The sequence below is a fragment of the Ciconia boyciana genome, chromosome 4, assembly GCF_034638445.1.
Source record: "Ciconia boyciana chromosome 4, ASM3463844v1, whole genome shotgun sequence".
In the NCBI taxonomy this organism is placed as follows: Eukaryota; Metazoa; Chordata; class Aves; order Ciconiiformes; family Ciconiidae; genus Ciconia; species Ciconia boyciana.
Genome location: NC_132937.1, coordinates 23828459 through 23852444, shown reverse-complemented (window position 1 = coordinate 23852444; position 23986 = coordinate 23828459). Strand labels below are relative to the sequence as shown.

At 41.8% G+C, this 23986-nt stretch overlaps 1 protein-coding gene across 1 annotated transcript in view; it reads right to left on the bottom strand.

Moving 5' to 3' along the window:
- Window positions 1-23986, bottom strand: part of LOC140650500 (protein unc-13 homolog B) — a 221424-nt gene that overhangs the window by 87086 nt on the left and 110352 nt on the right. The window contains exons 11-12 of the mRNA XM_072858860.1: window positions 6885-6931; window positions 1541-1619 (exon numbers count right to left, since the gene is read on the bottom strand). Of these exons, the coding sequence (XP_072714961.1) occupies window positions 1541-1619; window positions 6885-6931 (126 nt within the window). The remainder of the gene's footprint in view (window positions 1-1540; window positions 1620-6884; window positions 6932-23986) is intronic.

Sequence of the window (23986 nt, the reverse complement as noted above, 5' to 3'; positions counted from 1 at the left end):
CAACTTCTTTCCATCTGCCCACAACCAGTCTCACTCTGGTAAATTTTTATTTGTTTCTCTGGTAAGAACTATCAATGAAACCTGGGTTCACATCTCCACTTCTATGTTCTGGTAGCAATGGTAATTTTGCTATTGCCTAAGGTCACTACATGGGACTCACTCTTCTATGCCAACTTCATTCATAGCCAAAAGGAGATTATTTCATCAGTTTTACAACATACACAACACCCCCAAATGTGACAGTGAAAAGGTTACAAATAAACAGGTTAAAAAAAGAACAGACTGGGTTGGGAGCACAGGTTTGAATGTGCTGGTGTATCACATTCATTGGCCATCACTGAATACAATGAACAGCATTTTCCTCTCAAAACCACCTCCTTCACATCACGCCAACACTAAGTTCTGCAGCCTTGGACAGCACAGGGCAGTGCCATTGCAGCAATTCACACTGACATACAAAGGATTTCTTCAGCAAGCCATTCCAGTTAGATGAAGGCAGAGATGGAAATTAAAGCTAGCAACATCTGCTTTGAAACCATCAAACCCTATCAGAAACCTCCATTTATGCTCTGATTTATCCTGTTTGAAGACAGACTGAAAAAGTTCATTTAATCAGTGATGGAGCAGGACAGAGTGCTGGATATGCATGCACTGCAATACTGCAGGTTCAAAATAAAAAGCAAAAAAGTGGAGGGAAAATAAGGTAAAATAACTTTTGTTTCTGGTGAAGACTTGGTGGATAGTCTTTAGCTCCACTTACCATGGCCTGTGGAGAGAGAGAATGAAAGCATACAAAGGAAGTAACACAAGTTAATGCCATTACTGTGAAGATTTAAGATACAAGCAGTTAGTAAGATACATATTAAGCTTTGCATGCATAAGCTGGCAGAGAGAATTGCATACATTTTTTCACAGGAATTACAGGATATGAAACTTTGGTCTTTCAGCTGTTACAGCATTTCTCCCAAGTATGGAATCGCTACGTGTACTCAACGCAGCCAACAGAAAACCATTTGTCCCGCAGAAGCCTTATTTCATCATATCACACAAGCATATGAAACTTGTCCTCATTACTTGCTTGGTTCTTGTGCTTCCTCAGTGCAGAAGCCTACTGGCAATATTGCAAATTACTTTAAAAATCCAAGCACATATGCTCGTTTATCTATTCTCTGAAATTCTAACCTTCTGGTAGGTTGCCAAACCTCACATGGACATTATAACTTTCCCCAAAGTATGTGATTTTTAGGAAAATATTTAAAAATAATGCAGGCCTAAAAAGAATAAAATATTCTGTGTAGAATAAAAAGGAAAAAGAACATGAAAAATATCTTAATTCTGCCAAATAAATGAAACTGTCTACAAAACTGTAGCTCATTCTCACTAAGATTTTTGCAAGCACAACTCCTAACCCCTTACTGTAAGAATTAAATTAACTAAACAGGAAACCTTCAACTTCTTGAAGTGACAATGGATGTTACCATATGCCAAAAAGTAAAGCCACTTGCACTAATGGCTGTGTGGCAGAAGAAAAATCTCTTACCAGATCACTGACAAGTGGAATTGGCTTTTTTTTGCGTAGATCGGGCATGCTATCAATGCCATAGAGACCACCTGCAGGCCTGGAAATTCAGGAGGGGGAGGGAAAAAAAAAAAAAAAAGATTAAAAATCTTAACCAGCAGTGAGAGACAGTAAAGAGATGACCAAAAAACTTCCTTAAAACATCAGTCTCCTTGCTAACATCATAGTCACTGAGAACAGGAAGAATCAGTTCACTGCAAATATAACTTAATAATAAACCAAAGTTGTTAACACACTGAAAAAAGGTCATTTTTCCATTCCGAGTTCTGAGGTCTGAGCTAGCTCAGCATAGGCTGGGCATGTGCTTGCAGAGCACCCAGTGCTTCAGAGTCACTGCTGCCAGCATGGTGGGTGAAAGCAGCCTTATCCCCACCACTTCTGTGGTGCACAGATTTGGGAAAAATACTTACCCAACAGCAGAACCAGAGCTCCGTGGTAGTAATTCGCATGTGGCTTAATTGGTGGTAACTGAGCCACATGCCTCTGCTTTCAGAAGTACCTTTTGTTCCTTAGGGAGAGCTCAGTTTATAGTTTACTATTGGCATTGAGCGTCATGGCAGGAAAGACTTTGGAAACTTGAAAACATCCTATCTCCAGTCTTTCTCCATCCCCGTTCTTTCCATTTAATTAATTCAGGGCTGGGGGGGGTAAGGAGGGGGATGCTTTACTGGAGGAAGCAAAATCAGCAATCAAAACTTTACACTTAAGAAAGTGTAAAGTTAACGCTAAAAATGATTAAGTGTTTATCTTCTTCACACGCAACAATCCAGACGTTCCTGCCCGGTGTCAGTGGTTGGGAGGGAGCACGTCAAAGTGGATCAGCCTAGGGGCAGGACGCTTCTACCCGTCATCTGATTCTAGGATAGAACATACTTAATCCTGGCCCTCGAGGTCCATTTAATTATTAGGAAAAACCTCACATCTGAGGAGAAAGGAGATTATGTCTATAAAAGGGACCATTCACGGTGCTCAGCGTTTCAAGCCATGCAGACCTCTACACACAAGAGCTGCCATTCACTAGTGGAAGTTGCGATGGAGCAAAAGGGCCATTACCCCAGCACTCGGAGCCTGCCGAAATAAAACACTATAACTGCTTCCTTCCTGATGAGACCAGCCTGGATAATTGTATCTGGATCCTGCTGTTCACTGGTAACACTGTATGGATGTAAGCCTGTGCTTGAAGAAGGTCTGTTAATTCCGCTTAAAGGCCCCCAGTAAATCAACTGCATTCATCTGTAACGCCTTAAGATAATGCTTTTTGCTAAGGCTGAAACCGAGCACACATTTCTCTGCTGTTGCGCCCGTCGTATCCGCCCCAAACTGAAGAATAGACCTGCGACGTTACTCCCTTCCTGCAATGAACACCCAGCTGCCAGCCAAAACCCAGAAAACCCACAGCCCCTCTCAGTGTCTCACTCAACTTCCCCATCTCCACGTTGCTCTCATGCCATCCTAACACTAAGAATATGGTCCCAAGGCCTTTTTCTTGGCTACAGAGACTGCAAAGGAACCTTCTGCCTCTCTATCCTTAGCCATTCATTTTTCACCCCATACCATGCTGGCTTAGACCTTTCTGCAGTTGCGTGATAAACCAGCTGGCACTTTTAACCTGTGTATTTTGCTGATTTGGTACACCACACCCAGCTGAAATGCTTTACAACACCACAGCTACAGGAAAGAGGAGTATGGGTCAAACTGTTCCTACAGCAGTAGAAGACACACATGGAGCTACCCTTTAAAACAATCTAGGAAACCAAATTGCCACTACAAATTTGCACATGCCATGAAAACTGGGAGGCTGGTAAGTGACAAGAAGCAAACCTGCACCCCTTGGCAAGCAGGACCTACTCAAATCCCCTTTCAATAGAGCCAGAAGTAAAAAAAAAAAAATCTAGGAAACAACAAATAACGACCAAATCTGTGTTATAGCAGCCCATGCTCTAGGATGGACAAGGGTGTCACGGCACAGCCTAGCACAAGGCTGTGTCAAAGAGGGAAACAGTCTATTATATACAGAAACATGCCATAGCACTGTAATGGTAAAATTGACTTTTTTGACGGGGCGTAGGAGGGTGACATGTCCGAGCCAGGGCTGAGTTGACAGCTGCTGCTGGCTGAACAAGCCTGGTGGGAAGGTGAGCAGTCACGTGTAACTGCGTGAACTGCGTCAGCTCTGCAAGCAGCATGAGTCACATTTGCACCGCAGCACCGTGCACAGCTCTCTGTGCTCCTACACGATGAACACAAGCCACCCACAGTCAGCTGCGACAACTAGATCTCACAGCTGGGAATGGAAGACAAACTCGGACATGAGAAAGGTGGAGATTTACAGCAGTTAATTAAAACTATTGGAATCTTTGGCCAAGAAGGACAATAGTTTTCCAATGCTGGAAATCCTTATGGTGAGGCTACATGGTGTTTTTACTAGAGGCTACGCAAATTTCCAACAGAGAATTCCAGAAAAACTTTTTGCCCAAGTTACACTGCAATAATCCCTTCTGGCTTATTACACAAAAATCTGACCCACATCAAGAAATAAGAAATATCTGCATAAAGTGTTTATATTGTCAGAACTAAGAACAGGCTTGCTTGGATGAAATATGGAATTTCATCTGCTACCCTAATATTACAAACCCTTTCTGATACTAGTGATACTGTTTTGGGGTAAAATAGGTGTCATAGAAGACTACCCTGATGATGCCAAGAATTCCAACATTATTTAAATCACAGTACAGCTTATTGGTAAGTTTTGGGTCAAAGATTTGTGTCAAATCACTTGAATTATGAAAGCATATGCAAAATAGAAACGGAGAGTCTGTAAACTGAAAAGATGCAACAAAATGATCACAAGTAAAAATCCAGAGTCAATGCTCCTGCTAAAAATCAGTGGCACAGCCTGGAATTTATACTTCTTTTCTACACCATTTCCAATGATTTTTTTTTTTTTTCTAATTCAATTGAAAGGGAACTGTGATCCTCTGACATTTCCCAGGAAAGAAAAAACATTAAAATTGCATGTTTTATAAATTCAAGATGAGCCTAAACAAGTTATTGTGCTTGAGAAACATGTCTAGTTACAACCTGGTTTGTTGCAAAATATTTATAATAGATTGAGGTTTATGACAGAACCAGTTGTAAGCCAGATTGACAGAGAACAAGACTCTTTGAAAGGTGCTTGTATTCGCCACTGAAGAGGGGTATTCTAGTACCTAGACAGTTATACACTCAGATGACCTGCTTTTAGCTTGTTAATATTAAAAAAAAAAAGGCAACAATTCTTAATTTTCAAAATTATTCAGCTTGTTGTGCTTTCAGCTACTTCAGTCTCTTTATTCAAGCACAATCTCTACTTCGCTTAACAAAATTACAGTGTTTGTGCAGACAGAAGTACTGACAGTGCCTCCAATACGCACACTGTACCTTTATATGTAATAGGGTAACTCTCCTCTGCAATGCATGTAATATTTATAGCATTATTATGGAGTGCTGTAGTGAGGACTGAATAGCATTTCTGTATGAGAAGATGATTTGCACTAATAAATAAAATATATAGATATGAGATATTACACCCAGAGACTGGTCCATAATACCAATTGTACTTTTTTTTTGAAGCTATCTATCCAAAGCCAGTGATTACAGACAGGGAGCTACTGTTGCATTATGCGAAAAGTGCAAATAGCTTGAAGCATCTATTCATCTTTTAATACAAGTTTTATCACACAGATGCTTCCATTAAATCTTGAAAATTTAAACAAGCAAAGATGGTTTGCAATGACAGAAGATGATTACTTCCTTCAAATGACACCACTACTCTAATCTTCGTATGAAAGAATAATAGAAGAACTCCAAACGTAAGTGCTTTAATATACTTTATGGCTAATAAGCCACAACTGGCTAAAGGTTCACCACTCACAACCACTGTTTCTGGAAATCCCTTGCATGTGGGGATACAGTGAATAAGCCAAACTTTTGTCAAAACTACATTAGCCAGACTGTTTTGTTATATGTCACATAGAAAGGGGAAAATTAAAGACTAAAGCAAACATTGCCTTGAATTGACAAAACACATTTTTAAGTATTTCAGGACTGTAGGTGTATTCATCTTTCAGGCTGGGAAATCATTTTGTGTGCGTGAACCAATAAACTCAGTACATTGTCTCCTTGTTAAAGCAGGAGAAGGTGCTGTTTATAGTTAGAATAAATCACTGTCTTCTGCTCCTGCTAATTGCCAGTTCTCCAGCAGCCTGCTCACCGAAGCCCCGGGCTCCTTAGGAAAGCAGGGGGTTGCTAGGCAGCTCCAGGCATCCGCAGGTGTGGAGGACGCTTTGTGGGAATACCAACATCGCAGAACAATGACTCCAAAAGCAGAAAGCAGTATAATGAACCCTCCAATTTAACTTTGCTTTTTATTAGGGAAGCTTCCTTCAGTAGTATGAGAATTAACTTATGTGTGTAGCAAGCCAACCTCTTGCTGAGATTTCAGGGCAAATCTGCTGCTATGGCAGCTCCTAATGAGTGCACCACCACCAAACCATATCGCCCTAATCACATACAAGGCACATAACCTAGCAACTCGTAAAATGTGTCATTGTCTTTTTTTTCCAGAGAGGATTCTAGGGAAGCTACCATGCTGACACCTATTATGCAGAGTGTCATGCTGAAATTACAGACAATCAGAATTTGTCTGCTTCATTTGCTGTGAGTAGTGTGTTGTGGAGAGAACGCGCACAGCCTCTCACGCTCACCTGTGCAAAAAAGGCATGATGATCACTGCTTTAAAAATTACAAACTGCAACAACTTCCAGAGTTACTGCAGTTTTGACTACTACAATGACCATAGAAGTCATTGCAAGGACAGAAGACTTCCCCAAAGCTACTTTTTTCTTCTAAGAGCAAAAGACACAGCAATCTTTCTGAGCTACTCTTTCCCTTCCCTGGTGCCATCAGTGACTGATTCAGGAAAAAGGATTTCATCCAGACCACTCTGTGGTGCTCAGTAAGGATTATTTAATACTGCTGCCATAAGCACTTGTTGCCATCACATTGCAGATTACACACTACAACTATAACCTTGTTCTTAACCACAGATCTCCTGAAGAGCTGCACAGCCCACCTCCAGCTGTTGAAGAGAAGACTCTGAAATATAGCAGCAGCATGGCCCTAAGTGAGGCATGGCCACTTGATTATTCCTGACAACAGCCATTAAAAACATCCGAAGTGCTGCTTTTACTTAGGTTGAACTGCAGACCTCAAAGTACACTGTAATTATAAACAAAGGGAAACAAGGTCTTAAAATACCACTTACCCTCCTTTGAGCCAGGGTGGTTTTGATGGATCAGCCTCATCTTGACCCTTAAATGGGGGAAGGGAAAAAAAAAACCAATATGCAATTAGTTTCCAAAAGCACCAGAAAAAGTATTCAGATTATATTCTGAGGAAAGGATAACAGACCACACTGCATGCAGGCAAATGCATACAGAAACTTACTCAAGCACCTCCAATGACCAACATGTCAGGACAAGTCATACGGACACAGACAGGCTATGCAATTTCATTGAACACCTAGAGCCAGGACCAGAAGAGCCTGTTCAGTGCAACTCCTCTTTCAAAAGGCAGTCTCGAAGACCAACTCTTTTCTTTTTTTCCCAACCCAACAAAAGCATGAGTTATTGGAGAGCTCCTGTTACTACAGGTCACCACTTACATGAACATGGTCATAATGAGGATGCTAAAAATTAAAAGCACCTGTATGAAATCCACAAATGAGTGATCAACATGAAACTTTGTACAAACACTTGTGAGCTTTGTTCATGCTCAAATGCAAAGGCTCTTTAGCCCCCTAAGCAGGCAGGTCCCACCATTGCAGCTCCACCCATTCATATGCAAGTATTTAATTTCCAACAGGTGTCAAACAAGGGCCATCACTTGCAAGATGATTGCAGGTGAACTGAGATCTCCCGGTATGATGGAAACCACCACAGACTGCAATATGAGGATTCATATTCATGAATTAAAACCATGTTCTTATGTTCGTACTAGGAGGGTATTTATAGAGCGATGTTTTGGTTCTTTGAAAATCTTCAGTGGACTGATTAGAGCTGAGGAGTGTTTAAACACTTGCAACGTACCTGGCAGAAACAGAAAAGTTTTTAGATAAGGGGAAAATGGCTACCTATAACTGGAAACCTCTTTGTTCCAGCTTAACAGTTCATACATTCTCCTGCACTCCTTGAAAGAAAAGCTAGTTTCAAAGAGGAGTAAGCAAGACACACTGCTAATAGCTAACACTCCAACCTCAGATAATCATGTTTGCCAAGAGTATAAAGAGGCTGTAACTTGCAGACACTGGAAAACAAAGTATTTCCAGCCATGGGACTTGCAACCTAAGAATCAGGACAAAGTAAAGGAGTATCTGTCAGAAAACTGGAGCTTATTTCATGCAAGATAAAAGAACAGAGCCCCAGAAGAAAGATTCTTCTTTTCTTTTGTCCTGTGCTTTGGATGAGCTGTGCAACCTCAGGTTTTTCACAGGTGACAGACAAGGTCTCCCAAGAAGATCAGAAATAACCAAGGAAAACAGGTTTCTATTTGAGGTCTCAACTTGTACAGCAGCAAAAGTCCAAACTTTTTGTTATTCCTACAACTCCAGGGCTAGGCAGATCTGAAGACTACATAATTTTTATTATTTTATTTTTAAACAGGCATGAAGAGCATGACATTATCCATAACTGAATGGACACTCCAGCTTTTCTGCGTGATCCCACAGGCCTGCAGAACAGGCAGGAGCTCAGACCCACAGTCCAGCACAGGTGCACATTTCCTCCACAGCCGGAGCAGCACACCAGGCTCCTGCAGGAAGGACCATGCTCTACACATCTCCGCTCCAAGCTGGGCTTCCAGAACCCCTCAGCCTGAAACCTGCATTTCCTCCAGAGGGATCTGAATCAACCGCTGGTCAAGAGAGAAGATTTCGTGAAGCAAATGCAACCAGATCCTTCAGAGCAGCCAAGGCAGGACATCCCTACCTTTGCCTTTCAACACCTGGAAGAGCTGTGGCTAGAAAGCAATCCTAAAATGGAACAATGTTTTATACTGGACCGAGCTTGGCACCGCTCGGTTCAGCTGTACTCAATGACAGAGAATGACAAACACAAACGTGGGAACATTTACTGGCAAAAGGAATTAGTGTAACAGGGTTTTCAATCAGTTTATCTGAGAAACTCTAAATATAAGCAACCAATATTTGAGACATTAGCAGACCACAAATATCATGGGCAAATGTGTCTCACAGCCTGGAGACCACAAGAGCGTCAAGAACTCCGTTGGGGAAAAAGATCCAGGGAAAGCCGTTATCTAACTGAGCAATAACCATTTCCTGCAGGCAACCACAAGTCAACAGAAAACGGCCAGGAGTATGGATGCAGGGAAGGGCAGAAAGTGTGATCAAGAAACAAACCTCCATCATCTCCCAGATTTTGAGACATGCCACGTCAAAATTGCCGACAGTCCAGATTAAAATAAATGAGCAGAAGTACAGTTTATTACTTTTGCCAAGCCTTTTAGACATGCAAATAAAAAGAAAACAAGAGAAGAGAAAGAGCTTCTCTAGGGTCGAGATTAAAAATCGTCTTGGTACAACAGCACAAAACAGAAGAAAGAGCTTTCGGTAAGTGACAATATTGATGCAGGGGCAAGGCAGGTGATGGCCGTGTGGGAAACCAGAGTTATCACCTGCTGAAAGCAAAGTAAAGAGGTAATTTGCTCCAGGCTGCATTCTCCCTGAGAAAATGCTGAGAGAACCAGCACCTGACATCTATCAAACGAGGGCTGATGCCTTAAGCCTGTAGAAGAGCCAATGCAGTACCCACAGTTAAGGTGTGTGGGGGAAGGAGGGAAATGTGATCTAGACTTGCATAAGCTCATTATTGGCTTCAACAGCTTGAAAGGCTTCAGAGCATACATGAAGGAAAGAATTAACATGGAGGCAATTGGTAAACAGGAAAAAAAATATAATACAGGGCACACCAGTTTTGAAAACATTTTTCTGTTCTTTTGACGAAGCAACCATTTTTCTTTAGACTGTAAAAAGAATTATCAACTGAATTTTTATTTCAACAAAAAACTTTTGATGCAATGCCATGTGACATTAATAAGGCTGGATAAGCTGAGAAGGACCTTTAAGGTGGGTAAACAAGTACTGTCATTGAGCCAGCCATGGACAATGCAGTAAGGAAGCTAGTGGGAGTAAGCAGGATCTGCTGATGACAAACACAGCAGAATTATTGATAGAGCACTCAGACGCCCAATGGAAAGAACTGATGGCAGTGAAGACTGCAACAAGGGAGGATTAAACATGGTACAAATGGCAAGGTCAGAGCCCCAAAGCCTGCTATGAATTTGACTGCATACAAGGTGTTCCTCGGTGGAGAAAAGCATGTGACAACAGACTTGAGTTCTAGTCATCACACTGGCCATGAGCCACTATGATACAGCCATGTAAGGAAAGAACATCATCCATAGAGTATGTCCAGTGAAATGTCTCCATAGCAATAAAAGCATAAATACCACTGTACTGTGCTGGCAAGACTCCTTCATAAAGGCAGATACAATCTTCTTGTTCTATATCAAAGTAAAAAGAATTCACACAGGAAAATGGCAAGAGCAGCATGAGGATGTAAACAAAACACTATAGGAGGAGAACAGGACAGCTTGCTTACTCCAGCAAAAAGAACCTTTTTCTGTGCTTATTCAATAGACAGGAGAACATACTGCATGGAAGAAGAACTGCAGCTAAATATAAATGGAGGATGAAAATTAGAAGGTGTCTAACCATGACAGTTCTGTAGTAGCCTTTCAAAGGAAGAAGCAGACACCAAACCTAACCAGTTTTAAAGAAGGAAATTGGTCAGTTTATATACGAGGTAATGGCACAATACCACACAGTGGGAGGCCAGCCATCACCAAGAAGTCCTTTGCAGTCTCTTGTTGCACTGACATATGTAGTCAAAGAACCAGAGGCTAAATTACCTACAAGCGTTGGCATGAGGGTTAACAGGGTCCAGACACCTCTGGGAGCATCAGTTAAACAAAGTAATCCACAGTTTACACCACTGTTGTGGGTAGGAACACTTCATACATTCCTCTTCATTTAATGAAGGCAAATGGCAATGCTGTTTAGATGCATTTGCTGCAGCTGGGGAGTTTCCCACCCTCTGAAGGCAGCACTTGTACCAGGACACAGGAGGGCTCCAGTAGCTGCTCTGGGTCTTGTCACCAGTCATGGATCTGCTTGAGTTCAGCCCACGACAACAGCCTGGCTTGCTTAGAGCCTAGGCAAGCAGAAGAAATGATGGGCAGATGAGAATAACGCCGGAACAACTGTGAGAGTTTTTAGCACTGTCCTTCCTGAAACAAATGGGAGCGCAAAGGGAAAGCAGACACATGTAACACCTAGACGTGCACATGCTGCATGTCACAAATCTTTTGCTGGCGTATGCTTCACTTCTCTACACAGCTCTGTCACTTGACCTCTCCCTGAAAGCAGCCAGACCAGCCTGAATCCAAAGTTTTTATTTTTGTTTTTTAAATCTCCAGTAAGCACATAAAGCAGCACTGATAAGATGGAGAAGAAAACATGTAAACAAAACAGCCCACCACATCTCCATTCAATTTTTTTTATTTCTGATGCAGATGGATGACAGTTTTACACCTACTGTCCAACAAATACCTTCAGCCAGGGAAGTGGTTGTCATCCCTAGTAACGCAGTATATTCACTCACAGTAAAGCATGCTGTAGTCAGTTGCTGAAAGGTCTTCTCCAAATAATTAAAATCATCCAAGAACCAGTTAGCAAAATAATGCCAGTGACCAAGTAGCATAAATTTGATACCCTGGATTAAACAAGTCAACAGACATGATCATTTAAGGCATAGTATTCAGTCATAGGAAGGCAATGTTTAGTGAAGCCTAAAAAGGAAACTAATAAAGAGTTTTGCTTATTCAGGAAAAGCAGCAGCTAGGCTTACAAGTAATTTGAGAAGTTATTTAACCAAGCTGCAGTTTCTAAATTTCACAATTTATCTTGTACACAAGAAGATGTTTCAATTACGTATTTCTGCAGAAAAGGAATTCCATAAAATGGACAGAGAGGCACCAAAAAAAACCCCCAAAAAACACCAGGTCTGAAGCAGCACAAGGAAAAGGAAGAACATCCCCAGATCTGTTAGCCCGCTCCGTATAAATCCATCTCTCCACATAAAAGGCTTTCTAACAATGTAACTTTCCATCACATTTAAGTACTGTATCTAGCACATTATCCTCTTAGATAAAAAACAGATGTAAAACATGGAAAGCTGCTTTATTTAAACAGATAAGAAAAAAATCAATAATGACTTTTTATTTGTTTTGAAAATCATCCTAACTTGTTTTCAAATACCATGCTCCATTATTAAAACTCAAAGACCTCAATTTAGCTGTAGATTAATCTGAATCAGGCTAAAACAAGGAGCAACTGTTTCACTGTCTAAATTAAACTTCTGGTCATGCCTAATTAGACCATTTCTTCAGAGGTATTAGCCGAAACAGACTGAACTAAATCATCCCAATTGAACTAGTCGGTCTTGTGGTTCAATGTCTTCATTGACTCAAGTATGCTATGTTTTACATGGAATCTAAAGCTGCAACAAACCAAGGGATTATTTTAAATTCACTGTATTCTGCAACAGCTTTAATTGAAATAATGACTGAAGAGCCCCAAAGGAAGCTCCTTCCACCTAACGTATCTTCCTTCAAGTATCAGTTTTCCAGCTGCCAGATGAGCGGCTTAAAGGAGGCGGCAGTGTTTTTGCACAGAAGCCAGAAGAGGACAGAATTTGGCACCAATATTTGACACTGGATATCTCTGCATTCCCGAAAAAGCATTAATGGACAGACATTTGCCAGTAAGAATGAAACAAATTTGTTGATACACAGGCCAATAAAGCTTAGAAATACAAATTTATCAAACTCAATGGGTAAGATCTGCATGGAAGCCCAAAAGCTGTGCAACATTAAGCCTACTCCAGGAAGCTGATTTAGCCTGATTCATACAACTAAAGGAGAGGCAGAAGCAAAGCAGGCACGCCTAGTCTGTATAGCATATATTCAAGAAAATAAAAAAGTAAGTTGAGAATCCAACAGCCAGAAATTTCTCTATATGAGGTACAGTTGCAAACACAAATTAAGATGTTATGCAGCAGTCGACAAAAAAATTGTGTCGATCCTCCTAGGAGGAAAGAGTTATCTGTTGCCCACAGGGTGACAACCAGAATGGCAACCAGTCCACGAGTGGAGAGCCAACAGCTGTAGATATTCACGGAAAAGTCCTGTCCTTCCCACGGGGCACACGGCCCTGCTCAAAGCAAAGTGTAGTCTGTTGCTAGCTAAAAAGGCATGAGATCCGCAGCAGACAGCTCCCAGCATCCATAGTCTTGCTTAAGCTCAATATTATAGCCCATAGTGGTACTTTTGACTTCAATTGGTGTAAGTTTACAAACCAGACAGAGATGGAATGAAATAATACAACTGAGGAAAAATGAGGAAACACTTGGTTTAAACAAGACTTATAAAGAGGAAGACCGGGAAAAACAAGATAAACAATTTGTACTCTGCTAATGTGGTGCCTGTGCACATTAAACACACCCCACAGAGCACCGACGGGAGGAGATCACTCCAAGCATTCATGTTTTCCTCTTTGTACAAGGTAATACGCACTGAACAGACTCTTAACTCATACACAGTATTAAGAATTCCTCTGACAACCATAACATGCTAAACTGAATCTCAGCGCCTCGGTGGGAGCAATTGGCTACATGAAGACAAGGCATGCACACACGGGAGTTTCAGAAAGAGATGCTGGTTACAAGGGACAACATGTACAACCTGGAGCTCTCCTCTACCTCCTTCTGTGAAGAAAAAGAGAGAAGAAGGAGAGGAACAAAAGTTAATAGACCAGATTTCTGCCATGAGCTCTGTAAAATGATTTCAGAAAGTGGGGTAAACATTTGCCACAAGTTGATAAAACATTTGTGCAGCAGAGAGTTTTCCCATGTGCTTCCTGGGACATACACCAGTTAATCAATCTCTACCAATTAATCTCGAGTTAAACTAATCAAATTTCATCCACAACTGCACATGCATTAGAACATATGCTTTTGAGAGCTGATTTTTTAGAGTTACAGTTCCTGTTTTATTAACTCAAGAATTTCAAGTAATCTTAATACCAAATTGGAGCTGCTATTTACCACACTGGAAAGAGAACCTGTATTTATTACAGAAGGAACAGATTTGGTCCCCCTTTCTCCCAGACTGCATCCACTGCCTGCATCTGAAGCATCCTCCCTCCTTCCCTCCTCGCCCCCTGTACATTTTGCCCGTTACGAGGAAACTGGTAGCTCCCACGCAACACATTTTGCTTTTGCAAATACCATAATGCAGAGAGATATTTTCTGGTTTTATAAATCTAGGCAATTCTCCTCTGAGAAAAAAAAATCCAGAAGCCTCCTACACTAAATCTCATGTTTATGGATAGGCAGTTTCAAGGCTAGTAAAGTTATATGAGAGTCACACTCAAAACTTCCGGTACAGACATGATATTAAGTCTTCCAATCAGATAATTCTGTATCTGCATAGAAAAATCATATTACTCATTTGCGTTTGAAAGCTGGAGGGGAAGGAATATCTTCATGGCAACAAGGGCCACTCAAATTGGTTTAAAAGCTAAAATAGTTTTCAAAGTTACTGTCTATATGGGTGTAATTACACACATGCAATCACTGAGACAGGAAAATAGAGAAGCTATTTTAATTCAATCACTAAGGAGAAGTCAAATTACTTTAGCAAATGAAGTGCTGGATTGTAGCTAAAATAAAAACGCTACTTTCCACCTCAGGACATGCCCACATGGATCCTCCCCAGGGAGGAAAGCCTCCGGACCACCCTGCAGGTCTCTCCTTCGTGAGCTCATGGAGGAGAAAACACAAGCGGCAGGACGCTGCTGGCTTCTGCATAACAGCTGGTGCTGCAGGAGTGTCATGTTTTGACAGTCAGCTCTGCACAGACCTGCTGACCTGGAGAGGCTGAGGAAACTTGCGGTCCGTCCCAGACTCAGGTGGGATCATGCTTTTTTGGGCACAGACACTTCTGATTGTTCCCCTCTAAAGTGATTTTCCGTACCATCCTCCTGCCTGTCCCTTTCTATTAAGCAAAACCTTCTCACCTAGGCAGCCCCAATTCCACTTCAAGTCCCCTGTTTTTTCCCTTCTTTTTGCACAGTCACCCCAAAACCTTCAAGCCCAAGCCCAGTCTCTCCTGACTTGGTCCCTGGGGTTGTTTCAGTGTGTCCCAGGCAGATCCAGACCTCCCTCATTCCTGGGTTTTTGTATCTCCTTTGTATTTGAACCAGATTCCTTCCTGATGTCTCCTGTGAAGTCTCTGAGCGCAGAAGATGCAGGAGACGTGGGCTCGTGTCCCCTCTCAGGTCTGCCATGGCTCTCAGTCATGCTGAGCAGGGAAAGCCCTGCTTTAGCCCCCAGCTGGAAAACACTGAGGACAGATGGAGTCTCTGGCAGCGCAGCAGCTCAACTGTAGCAAGCTACCAGTGAGCATATGCAAACTACACATTTTTCAAAAGCTTATTCACTTCGCTCATTTGGGGTTGATTTTCCACAGAAAAATCCTTGACACAAACTAGCACTGCCAAATTTTAAGGCCTGAGAGCACTAGAGCTTCTCAAATATAGGTCAAACTTATTTTTACACAAACACAAAGCAATAAAGTTTGCCAAAGTTTGGCAAAGCTCTGAGCAACTGCAGGCAAAGATTTAAAATCTTCTGATTATGTCTCATTACAGCAGGTGTGCTCACATTACAGCAGCTGTGCTTACAGCAGTGTGGTCACTAACCAAGTTAGTCACCAACAACGGTGACTAACTTGGTTAAACCCCGTTCACAGAATCCTTTCAGCATTCTACTTCTGAGCACTCGATTTACATCTATAAAAATCACTACCATTTCAGAGCTTTTCTTTTTAAACATACACAAGTCAAACTATCTTCACTTTTTTTTTCTTTTTCTCAAATTAAAACTTTAAAAGCTTGCTCAGATTTTCAGGGAATATTTTATTTTTTCTGTTTTGACTTCAAATGAAACACAACAATTATTTACATGCATCCAAGTTCTAAATTGTTCTGGTAATTTGCATCTGCGTATAACTATAAATAATTTAAACCTTTATACCAGTGCATCATCTCTGATTCACCAAAACACACAGATTTACCAACACCTTCAAAGTTATCATCTATTCCTTTGCTGCAGACTGCTGCCAAACACATATAATAAAATACCTTGAACTGAACTTTCAAGCAGGCATGACTAATACAGTGGTTCAGGCTCAGAACCAAAAAGCCAGCAGACTGAACTGGGTTTTCAGTGGACCTGACCCAGGAACTTAAAAGCCTTACTTTAAAAATTATATTTTTAAATTAAGACATAAACACTTATCTGCAGCTGGGGAAAAAAGCAAACCAACAACCTTTCGTTGCATTCTGAGTATGATGCTTTTTCTAAAGGAAGAAAATAAAAGCTTGGCTCAAACTTATTTTGAGTACAGTGAAGAAGCACATAAAACTGTTGCTTCACTTTCTCGGAAAATGCATGCCAAAACAACCCTATTTCAAACTGAATGAGTATATGATTAATTTTGCCCTGCTCTACAGCCCTTGGCAATACTGTTACCCCCTTCTCTCGCCCTGGCTACTGCCAAGTGGTTATTCACCCACTGCTTCCTTGCCCGTCCCATGTGAGCACTGCTGCTTTGATTACGTCCCTCGACCTCCACTCCAGACAGGCCTGCTCTTCCCTTCCCAGCTTCCCTGCCTTGCCCTGATCGTCTGGCCTGCTTTGATTCCTGACATCTGCTCCAGGGTTTCTTCCAAGTTCTCTCCCATTTCTCCTCCCTTATCCAGTGTTTTCCACTACCCTTGACTCCTTTAGACTCCTCCTGTCTCTCAGAGCACATTTCCTACATCGTGATTTCATCCCATACTTATTGTTTTACCTTCAGCTGTCCTATCTACCATATAGATAAGCCTTTATGCAAGTGTTACTCAAGCATCAACTCTTTGTCACATCACTGGATGATGTGCAGGAGAAGGGAACCAGGGAGGCTCAGGAATGCCAGTCCACACTGGAGCCAGACCTAAGGCACCAAAGTCCAGCTGTGATCTTCCTCCTCCCTTGCTGTTTTGGCTACTTCTCACCTTGTGAACATGCCTGTACTGCTCAAACTGCTGAGATGAGCAGCCTCCTCTCACATTCCAGAACAGGTTATTTCAATACTTTTGTTGCACTGTGGGAAATGCTAATCCAAACCACTGGCTGTCCCTAAAATTAGGACATATGCTCAGGACTTGAGCACTATGCAAACAATACCAAAAAAAAAAAAAACCAACCCCAAAACCCACAACCCCCCCCCAAACCCTCAGAAAATAAAAACAGATTTCTGAATTTAAAAAAAAAAAATCAGTTTCATCTGTACTATCTGTACTTTAGTAATCTAAACATTCTCTTGAAACAAAAATACATATATATCTGTGCCAAGCCTGTTAACAAATCCTAGTGTTTCACTCATTAAAAACCCATTGTTTGAATCAACTCTACACTAAGGACCTTATACAAAATAAGAAAGCGAAGAGCCAATTACAAGCTTTATGATCTGCATAACTGAGAAGGTCACTGGTACAGAAGTCAAATATGGATTGACAGATTGTTTCTTCACAGCAAAAGCGCAGCCACTGGAAAAGACACTTGGAGCAAGAACTCTTTCAATGGGAAAAAGAGCACACTGATTATTCCGACTAGCTTTCATGATCGCAAGGAGAAAATTGAGCAAAATATTTGATACCAAAATATTTGATACAGGGAGGCTTACGATAAGGATGTGATGATTTCAAGCCTTAGTTCCAATACCTACCACTCTTTAAACAGTCAAGCCTCTTCCCTTAACTGTATAGTGATTGGGACAGAGATGGCACTGAGAAACTTGTCTCACTGCCTGGAGAAAGAGGGGGCAGATGGACCTACATTTCAAGGTTAGGTTTGGTTTTACCAAATCAAGACCTATCAAAACATGGCCCATCAAAACATGTTGGTCATTTCTGCCTCCCACATCCTTAGGAATGGGTTAACCAGCACTGCTCCACTGCTGTATCAGCTCATATCTGCTGTGGTCAAACACTTCATTATCTGTGCTGGCAATAAGGGATGTAACTCCACAGAAATGGAAAATTTCTCATCTCATGGACAAGTTATGGAAACAATACCAAAACACAGGTCTCAACTTTTTTTTAAATTTATTTTTATTTTGGTTTTTAAAGGTCTCTACTAGGACAACATTTAGCAGTGATTAAACACTGAGAACTCCCACTTTGTGATGGAGCCACTTGAAGTCTGGATCCAGTGAACTCCCAAAACTGCAAATCTGGCTACTTATAGCTCAAATGCACACTTTGTTATCACATGTCCTAACTATTATATTTAACAAGAAACCAAGTCACGAATTATGATGAAAAACCCTAACACCTGCTATTTTGAAGATGCACTGCAAATCTCCCTCTCCCTCAAAAAAAAAAAAAAGAGGTGAAGCTTGCTAACTTGCATTTCACTGTGTTACATAATGAATTCTAGGGGGGTTTTGGTCAGTACTGTTGTACAGTATATGTACTTGCCTTCATAACTACTTGCTCACAAATTCTAATAAACTGTTCACCCACTGAGTGAGGTGTTGGCTACTGGCTGCACAAATATCAGATTTTGACATCTCCTTAAAAACATTTTTTCAGTTTACCTGAATTTGTCTCCTCAGCGGAAATCCAGTTTCCTTCCTGCGCTAATTCTTTTAAGAGTCTCCTACGCATTTGTCTCTTTTCCCTCAGCACGTTTTTGAAATTGTTGATGCATTTGTTCAGGTAGATGGTCTCTGCGCACACCTTGTCAAGGCTCATGGGTCTGCACTCCTTTGCTTGTCCAGGTAGAGAGTTCACATCTCTGCCAGGTTCCTCAGGAGGTGAGTGCTGCCCAGCAGGGATTTCACAGTCAGATGATGGCAGCAAACTGGAAACAGGAGGCTCACACGGAACAGAGGAAAGACTGGAAGGAACAAACTGCATTTGAGTAGATGCTTCGCTGGTGACAGTTGTGTTCGCCTGGCTCTCAGATGACTGACTAGGAGGGGTTTCTGCAAAGTTGTCAGAGCTACCACACATACCTGAACTGGTCAGCATCAGTGTATTGTCATCATCCATCTGTAAGCCACTATCATTTTCCAAAAGGACTTCAGAATCACTTGTTTCCAGTTTGTGAAACACCACCTGCAGAGCAGACCTGAAGTGATGGATAGCTTTCCCGAGCTTATTAGTGTAAAACTTCATGTCTACAAGATCAATGTTATCCCGGGAATGGTCAAGGAAGTACTGGGAGTTTTCCAGGACATCCCTAAAGACCTGATCAGTTGGATCTTGATCATTCAGGTCCATTTGGATCATATCTTTCAAGCTGTCACTACTATCAGCCATTTCATCTGTTGTATGATCATAGCTAATGGTTGTCACCCCACTAGAAACATCTTCTCTTTGAACATCGACTTTCTCTACACTAGTAAATTTGCATGATGTATCACAGTCTGTTTCAATTTCTTCTGCGGTTATCCCTTCATCTTTATCTAGAAGGGAAGAGCCATTCTCAGTGACACTTTCAGTGTCAAGCCTGTGCTCGCTACCATTACTTGAAGCACATATCTGGCTTGCATGGCCTGAAGATTCAGATGAGCAGCAGTAATTTCCATCACCTGATTTGGCCAGATTGGTCACCTGCACATTTTGTGGAGGTTCATGAATGGCCTGGTGAATGTCATTCTCATCTGAAGGCTCCTCACTGCAGCTTATTGTTTGTGCTTCCTTCCCAGTTTCAGGTATCAAGTTGCTTTTCTTATTCAAGGTTGACTTCTGCGCAGAATCAAGTCTCTCCCCTACACACTGTGTTTTCCTACTTGTGCTTTTATACTTAACCTGGCATGAGTCTGTTTGAAGGTGGCCCACTGCATCAGTTCTCTGAGCTGCATCAGGATTCACTGAGTTGCGATGATTTTTCTTGAAGCCAGACTGCGAAGAGACTGAATCTGTTTTGTGGCCCCTCTGGCCATTCTGACGCTTTTGCTCTTCACCGGTAGCAATCCGGACCCCTGAGCTTTGCAGAAGGATAGACTTCTGTAAAATAAAGTCTCTCTGTTCACAGTTAACAAGTTTCACAACTGCTGGTCTTGGCGTTAATGGCTTGCCTGTACCAATATCTGATCTATAAGCATCTTTTATATACTTACTGCACTGGATACCATTGAAACAGTGATATTCAGACAAGAAGCTGCAGATAAGCTCTACTGTGTTTTCACCATCTTTTTCTGGGATGCCATAAAAATATAATACTGGTTCTTCTTTGTGCACCTCCCTACTTGGCTCTCGAGCACGTGTACCTTGGGTTTTGCCAGTGGAACCACCTTGCAGGCCTTCTATCTCACTCAAGACCGTATCCACACAGCTGGAGACTTCATCCACAGAGCCTTTTATCAAGGTGAGGTGCTGCCGGAGCTCTGCAATCTCTGTCTGGATGCGACTTATTCCCTGGAGCTCTTTGACAATGTAATCAACCACATCAGCTGAGCGATCTCTTGATTGCCGTCTACGACTCTTGTAGGCAGTGGGCTTTTCCTGGGGAAAGCACCCTTGCCTTTCAGCTAGCTCCCTCCAGCTCATGGTGATGCTCAGGGAAGAAAGGTCCTGCCCCTCAGACACTCTGCCCTTTCTTTCAGAAGAGGTCTGTGTCATACCATCAGAAGAATTTCCCTGCAAGTCCTTCTTGTGCTGTTGAACCGAGCATGGTATTTTTACATAGCCATCCCAGTTCAGTTCCACCTCACCAACGCACACTTCGCTCACTCCCTTGGAATCGCGTCCTCCGTCCTGATGAAAGTCTCCTCCAGCAGTGGAAAACTCAGTGCTCACAGAGCTCCTCTTCATCCCACAAACAAACATGTCTGTTTCAATCTCCACTGGGGAGAGCTGGCAGTGATGAGCGTGGTTCGGATTCTCATCTACCTGGCCTTGAAGAAGCCTCTTCATTTTGTCCCACAGAAACAAATGGAGTTTTTGCTTCCGGAATTGCTTCCTGCCCCACAGTTTTACAACAGGTTTCCTGTGCAGAAGCGCAGTTTCATTTTCTTGCCTTTTCAATCTACTTCTAGCAAACATCATCAGCAGCTGCACCTGTGTTTCTCATAGTGCTACAAGCTGCACAAGCACACATCAATCACTTCCCAATGCACAACTCACATCCAGTTTTTATTCTGTCATGAAGCAGCTACCGAAAGAGGGGAAAAAACATTACAGTTTGGTTCAGACAGAAATAGCCAATGTAACTTAAGCAGCAGAATTAAAAAAAATATCATCCACACAAAAGCAGACAGAAAGAGGATGTGCTATTTAAAGTGTACAGACATATTGGTTTTGGCCACCTCCCCAGATCAGGTCCTTCTTTGTTGAAATAAGTGTTCCTCGCTCTCTCTTCTATCCAAGAAAGTTAAAAAAGCATAACAGAGCAATTCTGTGGCCGCTCCCTTTTGCTACCAGGTTTGCAAATTACTCTAAGCTGAGCTCCTGGCAATGGTGCACTGTGTGATTTAATTACCCCTCTGCATACAGAATTCTGACAATTATTAGGGATTCTATCCCTGCGCATTTCCTTTCCTTTCAAGTCCACAATCTTCATCCTTTCTTGCTTCAAACCAAATCAGAAATCAAGCTTAACTTGGCACACTACCAGCTATCCCACAAGAATTGCACAAAGTGATGTAAAGTGGCAGGAAGAATGGATGACAGATTTTAAGTGTAAAACCTTTTTGCTATTTTAATTTTTTATCTTAATATTTTGCTACCAAACACTAAAAAAAACCCAAAAACCTCAAAGCTTACAAGCTCCCAAGCTAACCTGCAGTTAAATATGCCACTCTCAGCATATGTACGAACAGGCTGAGCTGACAGCATGAAGATTCTGCACGTCACTTCTACTCCAACCCTCAAGATTTTGCAGTGGATCATTTTCCCAATTTAAATCCCCTCTGTAAAAAGCAAAATAAAAAACCCCAAAATACTATGTTAACTACTTAAAACTTTCATATGTCTTCACTGCCGTACTTACTAAGCAACATACAATCAGCTTTTTGCTCTGTAAAGTAAGGCAGGCAGACACCCATACAGAGGTCCTCCTGGAGGCTAAGGTAACTGGAGAACACTAATGTCTTTGACAATTCAATCTGGACTTCTCATGAAGCATATATTCTTTCTCACATTCTTGTTTGACTTAAGACCTATAGTAACGGCCTTTCATTTTTATGATTACATAGTTCTAAAAAAAAAAAAAAATAATTCTTTTAAGTTCCACAATGCACATACATAATCATCACACGCAACTTCTTTCAGCCTAACCTAAATTTTGCCAAGTGCATCCTGCTTTGTGCAGGAAGGTTTACTGCCTTGTTGAAAGGAACAGAATCAGGGTTTCTAACCCTGTTTTCGGTTTCGCTGTTATAAGGGTAATGTGTTACAGTTCATATCAAGACGTTTTGTGCTGCTCCATTTGCACCTTCTTTGAGGTCTGGTAACCTTGGCTCTCCTAACGTGGTCTTTGCAACCCTGAAGTCTTCTGCAGAGAGGGTCACATGTTGTCCTAGCAGCACCCACTGGAGAGTGCTGGACCAGGTGCTGAGCTCAAATATTTCACACTCATGCTAAGCAGAGGACCGAACACTACAATAGGTCTGTTTGCATTGGATTGAGGCCTTGATCTAAGGCCCAACAAACTCACTCCGAGCGTCTTCACTGCCCAAGGGCCAGCTCCAGAGCTCACAGAAGCTTGCACCCGATGCCTCTTTCAGGCATCAAACAACAAGTCCCATTTGCAAAGCATTAACTCAAAGTTTCTACACCTGCACTGATCCCAAGCTGCTGCAGTGCAGAAACCCTCCCTAACACATCCTCCAGCTCCACCTGACAGCCATGTACGCTTCCACCAGCATTTTTCTGTTAGTGAGCATTGTCATCCTGGGGAATATTTTGTTTTCATTTTTGTTGTTTCAGTTTGGGGGCAGGGAAGGAGAGACTGGTTTTTGATCTGGAGGAAGCAGCATTTGCAAAGACCAATTAGATCAGAGCTAATTAATATGCTATAACAGAGGCTGCATCTGTGCTTCAGGTTTAAGCCCCATCATCCACCATCTCAGCTGAACTTCCATACCAAAGGCAATACCTGCCCTTGTGTAGGCTAAACAAATTCCCTCTTAGATTGATTGTCAACTTCTTAAAGAAAACAAGTTTTAATTTTATAGAATTTTCAGGCCATTGATCCATAAAGATCAGGTATTCTTTTTAATGTCCTTCTTATCTTACTCCCCCCTCACGGAACAGGGTTGACCTAAGAAATATTTGCTCAGGCTCTCTTCTTCCACCACTTCCACAGTTTACTTTTCAGTTGAGTGGCTAACTGGTGTTTAACACCAGAAAAACACTTTTGTATTAATATTAAGAAGTGATCCCTCAGAGAGCAAGCACCTGAATTCAACGGCAGCCAAGAAGAGGAGCTCTGCAGTTGTGGCTCCCTACACATGTTGCTTGAGGGTAGCAGAGATGCTCATTTCAATTATTTTCCAGCATATCGAACCCCAAGCACTAGGAGAAAAGCCTACACATGCTTGTGCAAGGATTCCCTCAGAAAGCTGAGTGTTCATCACGCTTCCTTCCGCATGCAGGTTTCAAGGCGCCAGAGGGGCTTAATGATCATTTGAGTTTAAAAAAATAAATCAATTCAAGCCAGAGTTCGCTCTCATCTCCTTTGTCTGCTGCAACACTTAACAGCAGCAGTTTGTTATGGAGAACGCTTTTTCGTGCTGAATGCTTACTTGCAGGACCTGCAGCCATTCCAAAGCAGGCAGCTCAGTGCAAACACTACAATGCTGTCATTTTTATTTATATATACTGTGTTTGTGGTGTGCGTATATATATACGTATGTATGTATATTATAGTTATACACAAATACTTATTTCATTAGAGATTTTCAAAAAAATCTTTGATTTCAAATACCAGCAATACCTTTCCAGCTTGCCCCAACAGGGACAGAAACTGTTTCCTCCCAGGCTGGGAACAAGGCCAGAGTGGAACATGAGGACAGCAGCTCTGGCTCAGAGGGAAGCCTACCTACCTCTCCCTACAGTGGGTAGAAGTGAACGGAAATCTCCATTTCCAGCAAAGAGCAAAACACTGCCCACTT